Below are 20,277 nucleotides of genomic sequence, written 5' to 3' on the forward strand. Positions count from 1 at the left end.
GAGCTAGCTAGTTTACAGAACCAGAAGAAAATAAGCCAAGTCAGCGTGGTGCTTTACCCAGGCTATTTGGGGAGTATGTGAATAATAGAGTTTACTTGAAAGGAATAGTACAGGCAAGATAGATTGGAAAGTTCCCATGTAAAGACTGTCTTTAAAACGGAGCTTTCAGCAGTCTAACAAACTGTACGATATTATAATGCATTTATGTGAACTCTGTTCCCTCCTGAAATAACTCTGCTGTATTTACTTTCACAGTAAGACTTAGAAATTTTTTAAAGTGTAATGAGTTTAATGAATAAATGGCAAATTTGAGAAATATTTAAGATAAAAAATTACTCCCACTAATAAAATTTTGTTCATGGAAAACTACTTACAGTTGACAACTAAAGAGTTTAATATTTAAAACATTATAGTTGACAACTAAAGAGTTTAATATTTAAAACATTTAACTGGACATGTCTTACAGCTAAATAAAACTATAGTGAAGTCTCCTCTTTGAACTACTTGAAATCCCACACGTTTACTAAATGCAGGCAAGGATCTTCTGCTCAGAGCAGCTTTAAGCCATACTTCAAAGCTCATTCTGTAAAGCATAATAACTTGCAACTTACACTAATTTCAGTATCACAAAAAGATGTCAAACATCTTGCAGGGCTGAGTTCACAGAACAAGCTAAGGGCACATGAAGCAGGTAGAACAAATATTTGTAATATTTTACAGTTTTCATTTTATCAATATGAGGATTTTAGGTGACTTTTTCCATAACCACATTGACATTTTTAGCTATTAATTTCATTTAATGTATATGGATGAATACAGAAATCCTTCTTTCTCACTTGGTTATTAATTTACTTTAAATGACTGAAATAGAAATATTTTTTAAAAAGTATCTAAAAAGAACCTATGTTTGAGGCATCTAAATATGAAATAATGTTTTCCAATAAACAAACAAAATTTAAGAAAAATAATTTATTTTGTTAAAAACCTCAGAAAATAGACTCTCCCAGCTAGCTCTAGAGATTTTATGCCTGACACTAGTGACTTTAATCCTATTTCTTCATTGCACACTTGTTACGGACCTTTTTGTCAAATGGGATCAGCTTTTCAATTAAACAACGTTATTCCTGATATGAATACAATTTTGTAACATTTCAACATAAATGGAGCTACATAATCTGCATTTCCCCTTACTGAGCATTCTTAGTAACACAGAAAATGAACTTCCCTGGAGTAGAAAAGTCATTCCATTTTTTTCTTTTACCTACTGAAGATCACATAAAGAAAAAAAATACCTATAGAAGTCTGAAGAAAATCATTTCTAGTCCTCCAAAAGGACCTAATATTTTCAAAATTAAATTTTGCCAAGATTGAAGTCCTCAAAAGTCCAGTAAAGACATACTGGAAGGGTGAGAGTAAAGAAACCTGCGAATTCAGTTGCTACAAAATGATACAGAAATAAAAGAGATAATGTAAAGGACGTTTTAATTTGAAAAAATGTCAATAGTAACTTACTTCAGTGGCTTTATTTAGGTATGTCCCAGATGAGATGTACGAGATGAACAAACAAAAAAAGTGTCACAGGAGTACAAAGATTTGCATAAAATGTGTTTACTCTTCAATAATCCAAAAGGCAATATAAACTATTTGTATAAAGCACAGGATTTCCCCTTGTGCTCATTTGGTATTATTCCACCTGGACTATTTACTGCGTTGTCTTTTGAATAGTCTATCTAATTAAAGATGCCTAGGTACCAAGCTGTTTCCTTTTGTACTGTCTTTGAATGAAGTATGGAAGGAAGGTAGTAAAATATATTTTCTTCAAATTCCACATAAGAAATGAGACAGAATTTGAGAAAAGTGGGAGTTTTACTACCATTTGGCCATATATTATACATATAAGATATAAACAAATAGAGATGTTCAGCTCCTTAAGATTACAATGGAATTAAGTTTCTTAAATGGGTCTGTGTATCTGAGCCACTATCCAAAAAGAAATTTTCTCAGTAGGATAATTGTTTTATCGAATTGATTATTTCCTAGTTTGTTTGAAGGTGTGCATTCATTAAGATTAAAACCTAAAGCACATTAAAAATGTGAGTTCTTAGGGTGTTAGTCATACACTAAGCTGCAAGTGTTCAATATTTAGATAATATTTTCCATGCCAGGGGAAGACGGACCTTGGCTAAAGCAACTCCGTCAGTCTAAAGAGCCTAATTCCTCATGGAAAGCTGCTAAAGTATAAGGAAGGATACACGAACTAACGCGAGGGACAACTGGGAGGTTTCCAAAGGGCACAAATATATCATAAATACCAAGAGTTAAGAATGACCCATTTCTAGATGGATAACAATATTCTATTATTTCTATTTTTTTTGTCAATATGAGCTTTTGAAGGGAACTGCACTGTTATCCTGGAGACAGCTTAATTTGTGGATCATTTGTATTGATCTTATTACTTCTAGTACTTTGAGGTATTGCCCTAGGTTACAAAGGACATGGTCTTCTCTTTGGAAGATTTTCTTCACTCCAGGGTCACCCCAAATTAAATGTAATGTCATACCTCTGTGTGGAAAAGCACTGCATCATTCCAACAGTTTACTATGTACTATTTTAAACATGAGATGAGTCATTTTATTCCTGTTCATGCTAGAGGCAACTTGGCAATTAGTTTTGGTAGAAGAAAACTGAGGTATCTTCATTTTACCTTTTCTAGTAGTTGTCACAGAAAAGGAAAAATATATAGGAAGCAAAAATTCTTGGAGGAAATAAATGAACAGAAAGCATAACTTAAGCCAATTTATGTAAATGAATGAAGGAAAATACTACTACCTTTGATGAGACTATTCGGTTATCTGGATATCTCTGTGGAATGTATGCTTCAGTGCCTGGAGGTGGTTCATGGTGCCCAACATAAATAGTCCGACTGTCCACCCAATTCTCTTCTCCAGCACACTATGGGGGGGAAAAAAAAGGTGTCATCTCAGTTCACGCAGTATTTCTGCATGAAGATGAGTCACAGTATGAATTATCTAGTCATGTCTCTGATCATCAATGCATACACAGCCACCAATGTATTACTCCTACACCTCTATATATAAACTCAAGAACACTAAAAGACACAAATACAAGGCAACTGTCAAAACTCTGCCTTAATTGCACTGAATAGCACTTTCCCTTAAAGCAATAAAGGAGCATCCATAAAAGCTATTATTGACTTTGTAGTTTTATTACTGAAAAAAGAACGGTTTAAGATTTTTTCAGTCAAATTAGACTTTTATTAAGCGTTTATGTGATCACTACGGATTTCACCACTGACAAAAATCAGTATTAATTTAAAAAATGTATTTTATATGTGACAAGTACAATCTCATTTTTAAGAGTGGCCAGCCATAACTCAAGTCTTTTTGTTTCTAAAGAGAAACCCTGTGTTCTCTGAAATACTAGTAATAATGATTTTCCCAGACACCAAGCAAATTTAGGAGATCGTAGATTGCTAGTAAAAGACCTCAGCTTGTCAGCTCAAATCTTTTGCTCTTTAATTAAAGCTGCGTCTGCAACTAGAAAAAAGTAGATGAACCAAACTGAAATGTTCATACATTCCCATCTCAAAATCCCCCTACATCTACAGCTTGTCTAAAATCATCACTTATATGCTCTCAATTCACTGTAAAATTGTAAAATTCACTGCAGAGGAGCATTTGCATATAAACAAAATGATTAATGTGTTTCTTTTGAATTCTGATAGTAATTTTTTTATGTACTTGGAAAATGCTCATCCCTAAGTAGACAGTTTTACTAATTCTCATCTATAATATGAAAACTATTACTCAAGTACAGTATACATTTCTAATATCTTGTCCCATACATTGGAAAACTCAGTCATTAGCTCACTATTTTAATGCTATCATTAGGTCAGGTTTGGAGTTTTATAAGTAAATTAAATATTTAAATGTATAATCAGTTTAAACAGAAGAACATTGCTTTATAGTGTAATGTTGCATTTACACATACTTCCATTAAGCATATTAGAGGAAAGCTTCTTCTTTTCATCCTCAATGGCAACATCTATTTACTATATTAAATGCTTCCTGAGAGTGCTCCTGGGCATTGGTGCTCGATTGTCTCTATGGGTGAATTGTCAAAATGGTTTCTAGCAAACTAATACCAAGCAATTACTAGGGGCAGTTTGGTAGTTAGCATTGCCAAAGCATTGCTCCCCATAGCAGCTGGATGTAGTTGTATAGTTCTTGACAACAAGAGTTTAATCATATGAATGCCGTCTCTTCTTTTCTAGTTGGTCCCACTGCCAATAGTTGTGAGCACATTTACTTTACTAGTACAGACAGAGCCAGTAAGTCTAATACAAAAAAAAGAGAATTCACCCTAGTATTGCCTTCACTGGTTCATTTCACAAGATTACTCCATTGTCTTAAGTGCGACACATACGCTAAGAAGAAATTTCCAACATAAATTATGTTAACAAAGTTTCATAATACCCTGAACACCTGGAGTAGTTATGCTTATAAAACAATTATCTATGTGATTTGAATAGCTTTTGTTAGAAAAAAATGAAACTTCAAAAATATAGAAAGAAAACCTATTCTACTCAGATTATTCACCACAGAATAGCTGAACAGTCATGAAGTGAAATGTAAAGTGCAATAAGAAGCTTAAACAAAAGCAACCTTTGCTGTCCTACATGTGTTCTAAAACTAGTTAAAGAGAAACTTAAATTATTATTAATTCTTGCACTTTACAGAAAAACAAAGGTTGGAAGCTACCAAAAGGTAGCTTTCAAAGGTTCAGAAGCTACCAAAGACCAAAAACACAAAACTAAAATTAAGAATAAAGGTTAAAAAAGCTTGTATTTTTAACTATCCTAATCTAAGACCCCTAAGAAGAGATCCTTAAGAAGCATGACACTAAGACAAGTTACCTATAAAGGAAGTAAAAACGAGAGCCATTCTTAAGACAAATCAATGGCCTAGTCACAGTTAGGTTAAACTCCATAACTATTATTGACTTCAGTGAGAGTGCATGTACAACATTTCTCAGATACCAGATCCCTGCAGTGTGGACCTGAAAGTAGAATGCAGGTGAGTTTAAACAGTAATCTAATTTTCCAGGCAGACAACCCCTTCTGTAGCTCCAATTTGACTTGCTGCAGTTCAAAAGCAGACTGCCATTCTAACTGTTTAGGCCACTTCTGAAAAACACTTCTGAAGACTAGGCAGGGTTGACTTGCAGTGAGTCTAAGTGTTTTGGAAGGAAGTAAATTGCAGAGAAAAAGTTTCTATATTCTATCATCCTTCTATGGCAAGAACAAAAACTGTTATCCTTTATCATTCTACTGGCACAGAACACATTTTACCTTTCCAATATACTTGAATGTATAGTGCACGCAAATGATGTACTGATGCTTGTGTCAAATAATGGAAAATGGAAGAGAGCATGAGATATTCCTGAGCAGTAGATTAGATTGTACAATATACTTATTAGTTTTTCTGTTAAGAAGGATATTTCAGACATACAGCAACATGAAGATTATTCCTAATACAGTCAAGTGCCTGAATCCAGAGATGATTGCATAAGGGATGCACACACAGGCCAATGGGAATTCAGTACATAAATCTTTGAACATCAGGAATAAACCACTCAACTTCTCCTTCCCTCTACACAGGCGCAACCTGAAAATATATTTCCTATATTTATCGTGAACCAATCTAAGCAACTTGGCAAGGACATTATTAGTTCATATAAGCATTTTTTATTTTCACAGTACAAGCTGACCTTTATCATGACAGTTAAAACAGTCCTCTGTGAAATTATTTATCAACCTTGTAAGAATAAGGGGCAGAGCTCTTTACACAGTATTCTCCTATATTAGTGCCAACCTTTTCATGGTTGGATGCCCCTAGAGTACTGTAGTAAAACTAAGTAAACCAACTTAATGCCACAGTCCAAAAGTTGTATGCCTAATGAAAAGTTCCATAAAATTTACTTTAAACAAGGATATCAGATCAAGACAAACTCTTCTGCTAGCTCAATCAGATCTACTTTTACTTTAAATTGTTAAAATCACCAAAAAGGACAATAACATAACTGTAACAATTTTAGCTATCTGCTAACACAGATTTTTTTTTAATTTTTCAACACGTTGACAAAAAATAGTAAACTAATGTACTTTATTAATCTAATTCAAGAAGTTGACATAAAAACTTCAAAACCTCAAAATATTCACAGTCCAAGTGTAAATTGTAGAAGGAAGCGTGAGGCTATATTACTCAGAGAGGTAAAACTGCAATACAAAGAGAAGTGTCATGCATTATTCAGTAAGGCCACCAAGGAACTCACTTCTACCAATCGGTAAAATATGCTTTTAGGAAAACAGCCCTGTAAGTCACAATGCATGCCACTTATGGAAATCAAAACAAGACATTTTAATGTCTGGTAGCGCTAACCTACAAACGCAAACACTTTGAACAAACAATTCTTTTGATGTTCAGGTATCTTATATGAAAGATCATTTACAGAATGACACCAGGGTAATTGAAAAAAGGAATCTGATGCTGCGACTGGTACAATGAACTGTACTCACATGGGGTTTTTATTTTCCCTTTTTTTCTTCCTTTTTTTTTAAGTGCTATTACTTAAGCCCATTAAGAATAAGTTGAAGAAACCATAAATAAACCTTTGCATTATCTGTTTCTATTAATAGTATAAAGCTCAGTGTACTGAGACCTAGTTTCATTGGCTCATCAATGAAGAAACATTACTTGGTTTTACTCTTTCAAGCAGGGTCAGCAATACAGAAACCAAAGACCAGCAAAAGACTAAGTCATCTCTACATAATATATAATAATACATAATAGGGATACTGAAGATTAGACCTTAACAAATGTTTGTCTTCAGGAGAAAATACCAAATATTCATATATCTTTTTCAGATTTAAAAATTAAACTGAATTTAGCTTCAGATTCACCTGAATGCTATTCTGCTAATTTTTATCTAAAGTTGATTTAAATAAAAATATCTTATATGAAGAGACAAAAGATTGTCATTCAACAGGTGACAAGGAAAGGATAGTAGGGAGATATCAGCAGTTTTTCAATCTTTTACAAGAGTGCTCCTTGTGGTTAATTTAAAAATGGCCCTGTAATTTTTCATAGAAAAACAAATGCAATGTGATCAAGTCCAGGAGAATAGCCAACCAAACTGTTCTTTGCGTTTTATTTTAGTTCCTTCCTCCCGAAGCTATTTTTAGCCCATTAACTAAAACTGAGCATACACAGCAGGGCTGTCATTACAGTGGGTAGATCTTTGAAAAGTAACTGACCGTGAAAGATTCCAAGTCTTTCCAAGTATTTTTAGAAAACTGATTTGACTTATAGTTTGAGAAATCAGTGGAAACATTGAATGACATTTACTGACTCTCCACTTAAAATACCAATTTGGGCAAAACTAGTAGCAACAATCTTAGACTCAAAATTACATTCTCTCTCCAACTAATGTAAACAAAACCACAATAAGAATAAGGTAATATGCATTAGGTACAGCTGAAAATTCAGCTAAATCTGCACTGGCCAGGCTGGAAATATATGTCATGCAATATTCTCTCTTTTTTTTTTGCTAAATTCTTTCTCAGGGAGAATGTGTATGTTGGAAGAGTAATAAACAGATGGCACACACTAACCATAAATTTGCTAGCAAAGAATTCTCAGACTCAGTGGTAATCTTGCTCAGTCAGGCTATAACTAAGGTTCATTCACATAAATACATTTTGCACTCTTAGAGGCAAAGTTTGGCAAAAGACTGCTGTTTCAATAAAACGCTACTATTTGATCTCAGTAAAGCAATTAACACTTGGTAAAACTGCACACAAAGCACACAGTCACTCAATCACTTAAGAGTATTAGGATAACAGATACTGACAAGCTATTATCACCCAAAATCTGCATGAAGTCCTAAAGTTGCACAGATCAAAAAGCTTTTGCACGTAAAATATTTTGCTCTTATCTAACTGGGTATGTTACTATGGGTCTGCACTACAAGATGTCCTCAGTTTTTAATTTTTCATTCAGCAGACAGAAAAAAAAAATCAGTATCTTAAGAAGCTGTAACTCATAGGAACTCATTCTCATTTGTAATCTCTTAAGCAAATTGCCTCATTTATCATATTCCATTTTTGTCACAGGTACTGAGGTACTGAGAACCTGTTCTTTCACACTTGACTCAGCATTCTGCAGGTTAACCTGCAACCAACTTCCCTATGGAAACAATGGGGCAATGCTTAATTTTATCTAACTTTTCTAAATCCAATCAAATCCACAGTACTTTTAAAGTTAGATCTGATCTATAAATCATAAAAAAGCAGAACCCTATACATTTTATAAAACTGATTTTATCTCTACAGAATAAATCTATATTTTCTCTTAGAATTATTACTAGTAATTGCTAGCAAGTAAAACGGATTAAGAATTGAAATTGCACACTTTGCATAAAATCTCATGAATCTGCATGTATTTCTCCGTGGAAATACAGGGCGAAATTCATACCCATTAAAAGGATCTTAGTAAGATCTTAAATATTTGGCAAACTCACTAAGATCTATACAGAGCACTGAGTAAGATTTAAGTTTTGTTCGCAGCATTATATTAGCCCTCTGTATGGATGAACCAAGCTCAGAACAAAGAGTAAACATAACTTTAAAGGCTGTTGTTTTTGTGTGTGTTTCATATGAATACAGAAGGGGACTTATAAAATAACTCAAATACATATTTATCAGATAAATTTCATATCAGGTTTTATCATCTGAGAAAGGACTACCTCAGTATTGGGTATTGTAAACTGTATGAAACAACTTATTATATGTATCTGTAAGCCATATAGACAGCATGAGCAGTTAGACAGCATGTAGACTTTGCTGTCAAACTACCAATTTAATGGAGGTACTAAAAGCAGATCTTCAGAGGCAACCATAAAAAAAACAAAACAGCTCCTCTCCCCCAGAAACTCCCTCTATGACATTCAGAAACCCCTATGACAGAATTAACACATTCCCTATGGGAAATGTCATGGCATGGCAATCTCATGGGATCTGTTGCCTTATATCGTTGCTACAGAGTATTCACTGCTAGATTTCTTTTTAGCAACATATTTTAACCCTTACATGATAACTTTAGTCAGATATAATGCTTGAAAATAAAACTCTCCCAAATGCCATAGCCTACAAATCACACAATGTTGGTTATCAGTATATGCTGAGGAAGAGGGAAGATAAGAAAATAAACATTCTTTGCCTTCATTTAGGTTACTTTATTTATGAATCTCAGGTTAAGGGATGCAATTAGAAATAAAGACTGGTAAGTCTTAACTACAGAAAGCAGTGCTAACTTGATAAGTAAATTACCTAACCAAGCCATACCTATAGCATTTGGTGAATTTTTTTTTCTGATGCTTCCTTCTGGTATGGACACCTACTACCATCTCCTGTGAGGTTCTCTTGCGTGTCCAGGTAGAAGGCGAATGGCTTCATAGTGATAAGCTGCATAAAGTTTTGTGACATTGCTGAAAGTTTGGAAGAGGAAATGCAGAAACATGATGGCATCATGTAAAGTTTTGTAATGCACACCAGCTGGAACAAATGTTCCGACACAAAAGCAAATATTTTTGTAAAATACCTAACATTTCTGAAAATGTACTTTAAAATATATTTATCTCAACTTTCCAGATCATACCTCCTTGAGTAAGATACTCAGCATAAAGGGTTTCTAAAGATATTCCAATATATCTACATTCAAATCACATATTAGTTTGTACAGTTCTAATATAGTGCTTTGTCTGATTTGCAGTTTAAAATGTCACATTTAATTGAATTCCATATAATATATACCTGATTGGTTAAACCATCCAACTTGATGGCTGAAAAAACAGTGATTTGTGTTCCTCTTAAAAAGAGTTACAGTAATTCTTTGTTTCAAATACATAAATATTTACCTAAGTTATTCAAACAAGGTAAAGATCACTCACAAACATGCAGTTTAAACTTCAAATACTGCTGACGTATCAAAGACTTAAACTGGCACATCAGGTGTAGCTATTTGTGATACTTGTGATAAGCAAAAGAAAATCTTCTGTGTGTTTTTCCTGTTTACTTCCATGAAAAATTGTGTCAAAAACAACACAGAGTCTCCCATCCTTTTCATACATCTGATATTGAACCTATTTCAAGGAAACATTCAGGTGATATCAAAAAGGAAGATATGCAAAATATGTGAATTACTGGACAGCTGGAAAAATGCTTTTGTTTCACTTCTTTTCCTTCTTCCCACTGTAATGACTGTCCCACATTTTGCTCCTTGCTGCCTATACATCAGCAAGATACAATAGGATAGGGAGAAACTGTGCCTCCCTGTATGTCTTCGCAGCCCCAGCCAAGAACTGCTACATGGAAATCCTTTCAAATGTCTGTCTTGCAATTAGAAAGGCAGATGAGAAACAAACTACGCTGTGTGTAGACGTGACAAGAGAAGCTAGAAGAGACTAGTGTCACATGAGATGCCCAATACTTGACAGCCTTGGCACTTTAATTAATTATAAATGAAGTTTATATCTAAGTAGCTCCAGACCAACAGCTGAAATTTGAGTTTGCGGAGAAAACTTGCAGCTTCGCTTGGTGCTAAAAGAAGCTGGAAGGCAACAAGAACAAGTATATTTCTTGCAAGAAAACTAAGCAGCTCTAAGAACTGCACGCACTGGCAGCCAAACTCAGAAAGCTTTACAGATACTTCAGACTGCAGGTTACTTTACCCTTTTCATTGCTAGGAAATAACTGTATTTGCTATAATTCATCAAAAAGCTGGGAAAGAAAGAAGAAAAATTTTGGTTCATCTTCCAACTGAAATTTTTTTAATTGCTGTTTTTACAGTATACAGATTTTAAAGAAACCAAGAGGATGGAGGGAGGCAAGCAGTAGAATATGTTCATTCAAAAATAAGTAACAAATCCCTAGATACACCAAACTTTATTTTCTTTTATGTGGTGATGTTAAATGAATAAGAAAAAACAAGCAAAAATACCTGCATCGACCTTTTCAAAAGCACAAGTTAATGCATATGGGGGCAAATATTCATGAAATTAGATACAAATAAATTGACTGATTCATTCTTAGAGTAGCTTCAGATTATTGAAGGGGGGTCATATTCTAATACACCCTTTAAATTTACAGCAGCAAATTACTCTACCATCAGCCATCATGTAGATGTGATCAGAATTGGTCAGAGAATGACAAAATCCTCGGCCAGGATTTCAGCAAATAATGAGCTCATATTCAATTTATTTGCCATGCTTCTGTTCAGACACTCTTTGAAGTGACGCTCTTCAGCAAACAACTGTGTGAACATTCATTTAAGCAAGCAAGAAACAAAATACAGTATTTTTGTACAGTACCTATGCTACCAGCAACATGGAGGCAGTCCTGCAAAACCCTCAGGCCAAAATCATGCTATGATTTTATTCAAACAGGAAAGAGATAAGCAAGTGGAGGAGTCAAAGTTCTGGCCAGGTTTCCAGAACAAAGACAGCTAAAAGACATGGGTTTTTATATACTTTTTTACACTTAGTACAAGGGATGTCAAAATGTCTCATCTCTATGTTAGCTGTTTTCTCAATTGTTTGGGTGAGCCATGGACAAAAATGCACATAATACCTATTGCATTCTGCAGCCTACTGACATATCTGCTGATCAAGAAGCCCCTCTATTCCTACCTTCCACTAGAGAAATACACTGCAGTTTTCCCCCAAGTTAACATCATCCTCTTTCCTTGTAAACCTTTAAAAACAGACATGAAAAGCTTCTGGAATGAAAAAAAGGTCAAGATTTTCAAGATTTTGCTGCTACATGAGACCATCGGCTTGAATGCCTGTATGCCACAACCACTGCGTGAGCTAGCTTGATATTTTAAAGTTTCCTTCCAACTCATGTTACAGTAATCTCCTCTTTTTCACAGCCAGATAGGCCTTTCACAGTCATATTGGAGACAGGCTCATGCTGACTTACATTTGTTATCAGAAAATATCAGGAGGCCGCACTTAAATCTCACAAGTTTATTGCAAGTGCTAATTACTCACCGTTGTGATTGGTAACCAGTCAAAAAGGATTTTCATTCCTCAACAGATACACAGCTAATGACATTTCAATTCTGGCAGAGAGAAGGTGAGAATATTCTCTGCTATCAGCATATATTCTAACAATTTTAACAATCTGTAAGAAGTTCTTAGAAGTCTTCAGGCCGCTGAGTTAAGACACCTATCACAAAAGAACATCCAAATGTTGTTGCATAGTGTTCAATCTGTAATAATCTAGGGCTTTAGTCCTTATGTTATATATTTATACTGTAAATTCACCAAAGTATTTGTTGTAGATAAATTCAGATCTATATATGTCTTTATACATTCATATTTAGCAGATACTGAACTACAGTTTCTTAACAAACACTCACTTACTATTTAACACGGTTTTCTTTGCTACACAGACAATAATTATGTGAAAGCACATTCAACCCTTGGACTGACAATACACCATTGCATCCGAGAATTTGTTAGTAAATTAACTTTTATCTTGTTAAATCAAGCTGTCAGAATCCAGATTATAAAACACTATGTCAATTTTAGCATAATGTCTCAATAGCATGCAAAAAAGTATATATATTCTAAGTATTAGAGGTGTCTAAAGTGAATACCAAAACACAACATTCTTATTACAGTTGGCACCATATTTATAAAATTCAATTCACAGAAACACTATTGCAAGTATTGTTATTAAAATTACTGAAATAATTTATCTTGTCTAAAAGGCTTACTATTTTAGTAAAGTCGTTCATTTTTTTGTCAAATACTGTTGCACCACTGCAATAAGCCTCTTCTGGGGATGGTCATCTAAACCTCAGTTTTTCATTGTATGTCAGTAGCTATGCTAACCAGAGCTGGACCCTCATCAGATGCAAATATGCAAAGATAAACAAGAGAGACAAAACAAACTATCACATGGACGCTGCAGAAAGTGGTATGACTGATGTTGGTACCTGTTAGTCTTCCACACCTATAACAACAAAACTAAATCCTCTGCAAAATTAGCACTGGTTTTCTTTTGCACAGGTGTCATTTTTTTGACAAAGCTTAAAACAAAGATCCTTCTCCCCTGATCCAGTCCCCAACTTTTTCCTCAGGCTAAGAGCTGCCAGATTTTATCAGCCTGCATACCATCCACAGAAGTAAACAGATAAGATACAAATGACAAGTTTGTGCTGCATTACTGTCAAAATGGCAATACTAATGGTCAAATTGTACTATGGGTAATTACATTTTGCCATACCCCCTGCGGCGTCGGTTACAAATTATATACCTCACTTTGTCTTGTATGTGATTGTTTTTGAGAGCTATTAAAAATAGTCACATCAATCCCAGCAAGCTATACTTCATCTTGAACAAATCCTATATTTATAGCTCTAAAATAACTTGTTCAGAATGTTCAGAATGGTAAGTGATTAATAATATATTGTTAGAAGCTATTTAGTATTTTCCTGCATCTCCTGACTTTTTACTGTGCACTGGCACCAAATCTCCTGTGATATAAATTTAGTTTGGTGAATGCTAACACACACAGACACAAGTCTGCCTGGATATCAGAGAGGACCCTAACTACAGATTGTTATAAAGATTAATGAAACATTTATTTGGCGCTGCTTAAAAAACTGACTTCAGTTTCAACAAAATTCAGACTTGCATAATTACACAACAGTGTTCCAGAACAACTCTGACACACTAATAAAATAATATAAAAAATTAATCTATTAGTTCTTTTAACACCACAAAGTAATGCCATATATGATGAAGTACTTTAGCCAAAAGGTCACGTGTAGGTTCAAGTACCAGCTCACAAAATTATATTTTGCAGTTTTACCTACCATCATATAGGTGTTGATTATGAAATAGCCTGCTTGAACCCTATGTTTAATTATGAAGATCTTTTAAATTATCCAAAACTAGAAAGCCTCAGGATCATAAATCTGAATTCAGATGAGATCTATACTGAGGAAAAGCAAGAATTTTAAAATTGGTAAATGGCATGGTCATGAAGGATGTTCATCACCTTTGAGTGTTAATGTCAGGAGTATGAATAAACCTACTCATAATGCATAAATAGCTTTATGACACCAATAATAACAAAATTTTTGGAATACATTTTGTTTTCACTGCACTTAAGGAATGTGAAATCCATCAAGATAAAATATTATTTGACAATGCCTTTGATGTACTAAGCTTTAAAATAGTATTTACTTTTACTCTCAAGGAACAGAGATGTAATGATTTGTAACTGAACAAAATGAAGTACAATAAATATTTCACAATGTATTACTTTTACAAACATCAAAAGATTTATTTCAAGAAGCAACACTGCTATGGTAACCAGTCAAATATTTTAAAAAGTAAACTTTCGTAATGGTTGCTACTATTATTTGTATTTTAAAAGTTAGATATTCATACAAAGGATTATTTTACACTCCAGGTATTTCTTCTGCCAAATATATGTTCAGAAAAACATAAGAAAAATTTTAAAATATTATAGTCTACAATACGAAAGAAGAAATAGATACAAATATTAAGTTGACTAATCAAACAGTTAGAAACTAGTAGCAGTCACTATTCAAAAAAAACTCAAGAGCCCAGAATATAGGTATGTATAGAAACCTGCATAGCTGTTCTGCTCTTTTTCAGAACATCAAACATATGTTATCCAGATAATTAAACAGCAAACCGCAGAAGTCAAAACCACCAGTGGTTAATAGTCAAACCTAGGGAAATAACTAAACTCTTTACAGTAAGTACATTCAGAAAAATTCCAGTATCTAACTAACCTATCACTGAAAATTATAATAAATCAAGATAGGACAGAGGAAAACAAGGAGGGACTCTCAGGTTTTACTATCTGAAATAGTTTAGTGCAGATTGGGTTAAGTTTAAAATAAAATATCATCAATAATACACAGAGGGAACTTTTCTTGACAAAACGAAGCTGAGGAACACTTAAAATTTTTTTTCAGTATATATTTAATCACCATACATTACTAGATGTTAATCAGCAATGGCTGGTCAATATAATTGTGTAATCCATACTTATAAAATTGTAATAATAATAACATTAATGATAGCCAGGAAGTTTACAGTAAGGTTAATATAGATATTGTATGCCCAACACATCTGTAGTCAAGCTCCAGTACACTGCGTATTTCTTGATCAGAACTATCAAACTGGAGCCAGGATCTCTCAACTTCCTGTTCAGACATGAAGCTGCCAATAAATATTCTACTGGCATTGAAAAACCACCATAAAGAACACAGAGATCCCTAAGTTTAATGCCAGATGTAATTGCAGCATATGTGGTACACTGATTTATTCACAAAAAAAGAATATTTTCATCTTTGATACCTAAGGTATTTGCCCCAAAGTCTGACATATTATGTACTGCTAAAGTATTAAAAGAAAATAATCATATATTTATTACTTCCTAAATTCACATTTTGAAAACTGAAACTGTTATTTATTTGTGGACGGGAGAGAAAAGAAAATTAAACTGCCTAAAAGTTAAGGCTTGGCCTGATGTTTAGAATTGCTGAGTATCTGAAATTCTCAGTAATTTCAACACAGAGTTGTGATTATTCAAAAACTAAGAGTAACAGACAAGCGGAACTTAATTTTTTACCCATAGCAAGCTTTTACTGAAGTGCTACAAACTAAACTGGATGAAGGGACAGAGTGCATCCTCAGCAAGTTTGCAGATGATACAAAAATGGGAGGAGTGGTTGATACTGCAGAAGACTGGGCTGCCGTTTAGACAGACCCTGACTGACTGGAGAAAGGGGCTGGCAGGAACCTTATGAAATTCAGCAAAGGGAAATGGAAAGTCCAGTACCCGTGGAAGAATAACCCCCCATTGAATCAGTACAGACTAGAGGCCAACTGATCAGAAAGTAGCTTTGCAGAAACAGACCTAGGTGGCTCAGGGGGTGGATCTTATCAATGTGTATAAATACCTGACGGCGGGAGTAAAGAGATGGAGCCAGACTCTTCCCAATAGTGCCAAAGGAAGTGACAAGAGGCAATGAACAAAAATTGAAATACTAGAAACCCCTTTTAAAAATAAGAAAAAACTTTCTAACTGTGAGGGGGGCTGAACACTGGAACAGGTGGCCCAGAGAGGTTGTGGAGTCTCCATCCTTGGAGATACTCAAAACCCGATTGGACATGGTCCTGGGCAGCCTGCTCTAGCTAACTCTGCTTGAACAGGAGAGCTTGACTTGCTCATCTCCAGAGGTCCTTTCCAACCTCAGCTATTCTGCGATTCTTTGGATGGGTGGACACTCATAGACAAGACTGACTGATATGCATCTCAAATGACAAGGGTTCCAAGAGTTCGAGATAAGATGAAGCTTTATCAAGCTATTATCAATGTCCATAGGTCAAGCTATGAACAGCTCAACTCAAGATACAAACAATCTTTTTACCTGGTCACATCTTCTACTTCCCCTCAGATCCTGTAACTGTTACAAATTCTATTTTTTTTTCTTTATTAGGAAAGACACAGCAGTGAGCAACTCTAGTCCAAACTTCTCAAAAGTCTTCTATTTACCTACCGAAGCAGGATGATGAAGGAGTCTTTTTTATTATTGTGTATGTGGTAGAATTTTCTGTTACTGCTACTTCCCCATTTCTGAACATGTAGCTTAGTCAAACAACATTTAAATAGCCCTCTATGTTGTAAAGGAGTAATCTTCATTGCAGTTCTTGACAATCTACTTTCAAAGTGTATTTGCATACTGAGACTTTACCTTCCTGCATTCTGGCTGCACATTCTAACACTGCATATACAGTGTTAAACATTTTTAGGTGAGGGGTTACCAAAGCCTTGCTGTGAAGCCAGGGTGGTCACTGGATCCGAGACTCATCAAAAAGGTGAGGCTGACTGAAGTCAACAGATAGTCCTTAACTGTGGACAGGGGTTCAAAGCATAAAGGAGAAGAGTCTTATCCATCCTGGATGTTGTTAGATACAAATGACTTACTTTATTTTAGTAAAAAATGTGGCTACTTCCCACTTTAAAATGTAAATCACACACTGCAGCATTCATCTACAGTTCAGCAAGCAAGCTCCTGAATAATGCTGTGTGATTGGTGCCAATATAATTATACAACATAGGGAACATGCTTTTGAAAGCTTTTCATGCTGTGTACCTCATTTTATCTATACATAGATGAAGAAACGCCCATATTGAACTTTAATATATAAAAACTATTCCATGTCCTTCATCCAGGAAAGCCAAGATATCGTTAAAGAAAGATTTTTCTATCAAGTCTAGAACTGTACTGTACAGTGAGATTAATATGTTCTGAGCTTCAATGATTTTGATAATAAAGGCAAAGCAGGTTATGTAGCTTTGTCTGGGATGAGACGATAAATGTAATCTCAACCTCCACATGTCTCTGTTATTCAGTGATACAGAAGAGATTAAACAGCCTTTTGATGTAGCAGGTTTCTATTCAGCGGCAAAAACATACATAACGCGTGAGAAGGCACTCACTTCTGGGCTTTGATTTACTACTGTGATTTCTTTGATGTGGCAAGGGATGAAGGCCAGTAATTTCAAGACATCACCCCCTCAAAAGTTTGTGATGGGATAGTCTCTTCTTGCCATAAAACTATCTCTCTAGGGGCTCTAGCAATCTAAAAAATCCCCTCTCTTCTCCCCAAGAAGATGTACCCCACATCATTAACTCACATCTTAAAAGAGTTAATGAACTACTCCCTAAAAAAATGTTTCTCAAACTATAGAGGTGGATGTGTCCTTTTGCCATTCTTTCCCTTTGCTAATAAAAATAAATAAACAAATAAATAAATATATAAGAAGAAAGAGAAGACAGAGAGAGAACAGAGAGGGATTAAACACATTTCTTCTGAATAGGAGACCATAAATGAAACCAACACTAGCCAAGAGTATCTTACAGAAGCTGGCAGTCTCCTATGCCCCACACAATGGGAACCCCTACCATAAGTCGACTCACAGTACAAAGTACACGCTGGCAGGAAAGACCTTCTTTCATTTACTCAGCTTCAAAAAGCATACATATACTTGAGGACGTGACAGGCCCTATGGGCCCTTAAAGAACCAAGCAGAGAGTATCAGGCTTATGGATCTTCTCTATGGCAGTTCATCTTCATCTTTAAATAGAAGATACCTGAGAAGTGTTCCTTCAACTGAACAAGTATCAAAAAAAAAAAAAAATCTTGAAACCAGAAAGAATTATCAGAATTATCTGTTTTAGTCTGCTGCTAAACAGCAGGCTGATGACAGGCTAAAGAATCCACAAACTGAAACATCCAAGTAATCATAAAAGGGGAAAATGATCTATTTCATGTATTTTTTCCTTTTGCAACATTTTTTGTATTTAAATTTTATACACATATTTAAGAAATGGAAAGGAGAGCTGTTACAAAAGCAGAGAAAAATAATTTCAGTAAATTATTTTCTTTCTTAGTGTGATCTTTTTCAAAGCAGTCCAACTGACAGATTTTCTTTTTAAAGATTGAGTTTTATTGAGCATAAGACCTGACCTATTCCCAGAACCCCAACACACCCCACCAAACAATGTGGCTCTTGCTGTTTGACTACAAATTCCTGGAAGCAGGCCAAGGAACAGAAAACACAACTGCAAAGGTTCAATTGCTGCAAAACTGGGTTAGGAAAAGCAATGAGGAGTTTCAACCTAAATTGTCATGGTATTTTTTGCATCTCTGCATCAAGGAAATAAGTGAACATGAAGTTTAAGTTGCATATCCAGTACACTTACTACACTACAACACGTTTACCAGATATTCCTTATTTGGAAAATACAAGACCACAACAACTGAGTACTTTGAATCATGCTTTCACATTCACAGATCTTCTCAAATGATTACAGATTTATTGAGCAATCTGATCTGACTGAAGTTCAATAGAACTTAAAAATGGGCCATATTCTGAGCAGAGGCTTGGCCCAGACAGCTTCCGGAGATGAGTCTAATTGGTTGCATAAATTTCCAGACAAATATCTACAATTTAGATGAACCTGGGGGAAGCAATTATATACTATATCTAAAACCAGTTTAAACTAAGTTAATTGACTATCAGGTCAATTTTAATTTACAAGTGTGTTTGTAATCACAAGCCAGAGCACTCTGACATTTATCCTATCATGCCGTTTTTTACTCTTTGCCTTATTTAAAAATATTTACAAAAAAGGGCAAAGCCCAAATTAAATCAGAAATTAATGTCCTGCGCCTTTTTTTTTCCCCAGAAAAACTTTCCTTAATAATAAAGTAACAGAAAGTTCTACAAAACCTACTTCAGTCATATCACAAATACACAGTCATAATGAATGAGGCATGTGTGGCTTCTGCAGAAGAGCATATGATCACTTTTGTAAAATCTGCACGTTTCCAAATGGTTTTGATTACACGCTGCACAATTCAAAACACATATTCTAGAGGCAGGATCAGCTGTCCTGCAGGCAAAGAAAACAGGGCAAGATATCAAAATTACAGTAACAAAATTCAGATGATAGCACAAGGAGTATTACTACAGATGAGATAAGCTAATCATTGTCAGTGCCCTAGCTGGTAAACTAACAGTTGGTAGCACAATGTCGTACTGGAGCTATTTCTGTCTACTTCTTAATACTTCCCCTTTTTTCCCCCCTAAGAAGATTTAATCTATAAATAAGAGAGGTGACTTCACGGGGAAAAGTCATTTACTTTTGCTTTCTAGAAATAATTACTCTCTCATGTTTCTAGAAAGTATTCTACCGGACAACATCTCAGAAATAAAATATATTTAACAACTGCAGATTAAACATGGTCTGGAAGGCTGCACATGAAGTTATTCTCTAGAACTGGCAATTTCCAGTCCAGTTTTCTTTGCCACACACAAGATGGAAATACTATGCACAGTTGCTGACTTGACCTCTCTTTTCAGGTATAAATCAAATTAAAAAGTAAGCCCAGCATCTTGTCTTATAGATAAGCAGCTATGACTACAAACAAACAAAATCTTTTCACACTTACTTTATTTTTCAGAATGTAACTTCATTTGAGGCCTTGCCACAGCTAGCAATATCACTGACCATATCCAGCAACCATGTACTTGCAACTAGACAGCTGATACAGATATATGCAAGATATATTAAA

The 20,277-nt window shown here is 34.8% G+C and overlaps 1 protein-coding gene across 4 annotated transcripts in view; it reads right to left on the reverse strand.

The window, feature by feature from the left end:
• Positions 1-20,277, reverse strand: part of ATP11A (ATPase phospholipid transporting 11A) — a 137,491-nt gene that overhangs the window by 67,025 nt on the left and 50,189 nt on the right. For 3 of the 4 annotated variants that reach the window (XM_026096982.2, XM_064503851.1, XM_064503859.1), the window contains exon 2: positions 2,830-2,952. In XM_026096982.2, the coding sequence (XP_025952767.1) occupies positions 2,830-2,952 (123 nt within the window). Of the gene's footprint in view, positions 1-2,829; positions 2,953-9,424; positions 9,444-20,277 lie in introns of those variants that run through there. The other variant, XM_064503842.1, reaches the window with a different exon arrangement.

Source organism: Dromaius novaehollandiae, chromosome 1 (assembly GCF_036370855.1).
Source record: "Dromaius novaehollandiae isolate bDroNov1 chromosome 1, bDroNov1.hap1, whole genome shotgun sequence".
In the NCBI taxonomy this organism is placed as follows: domain Eukaryota; kingdom Metazoa; phylum Chordata; class Aves; order Casuariiformes; family Dromaiidae; genus Dromaius; species Dromaius novaehollandiae.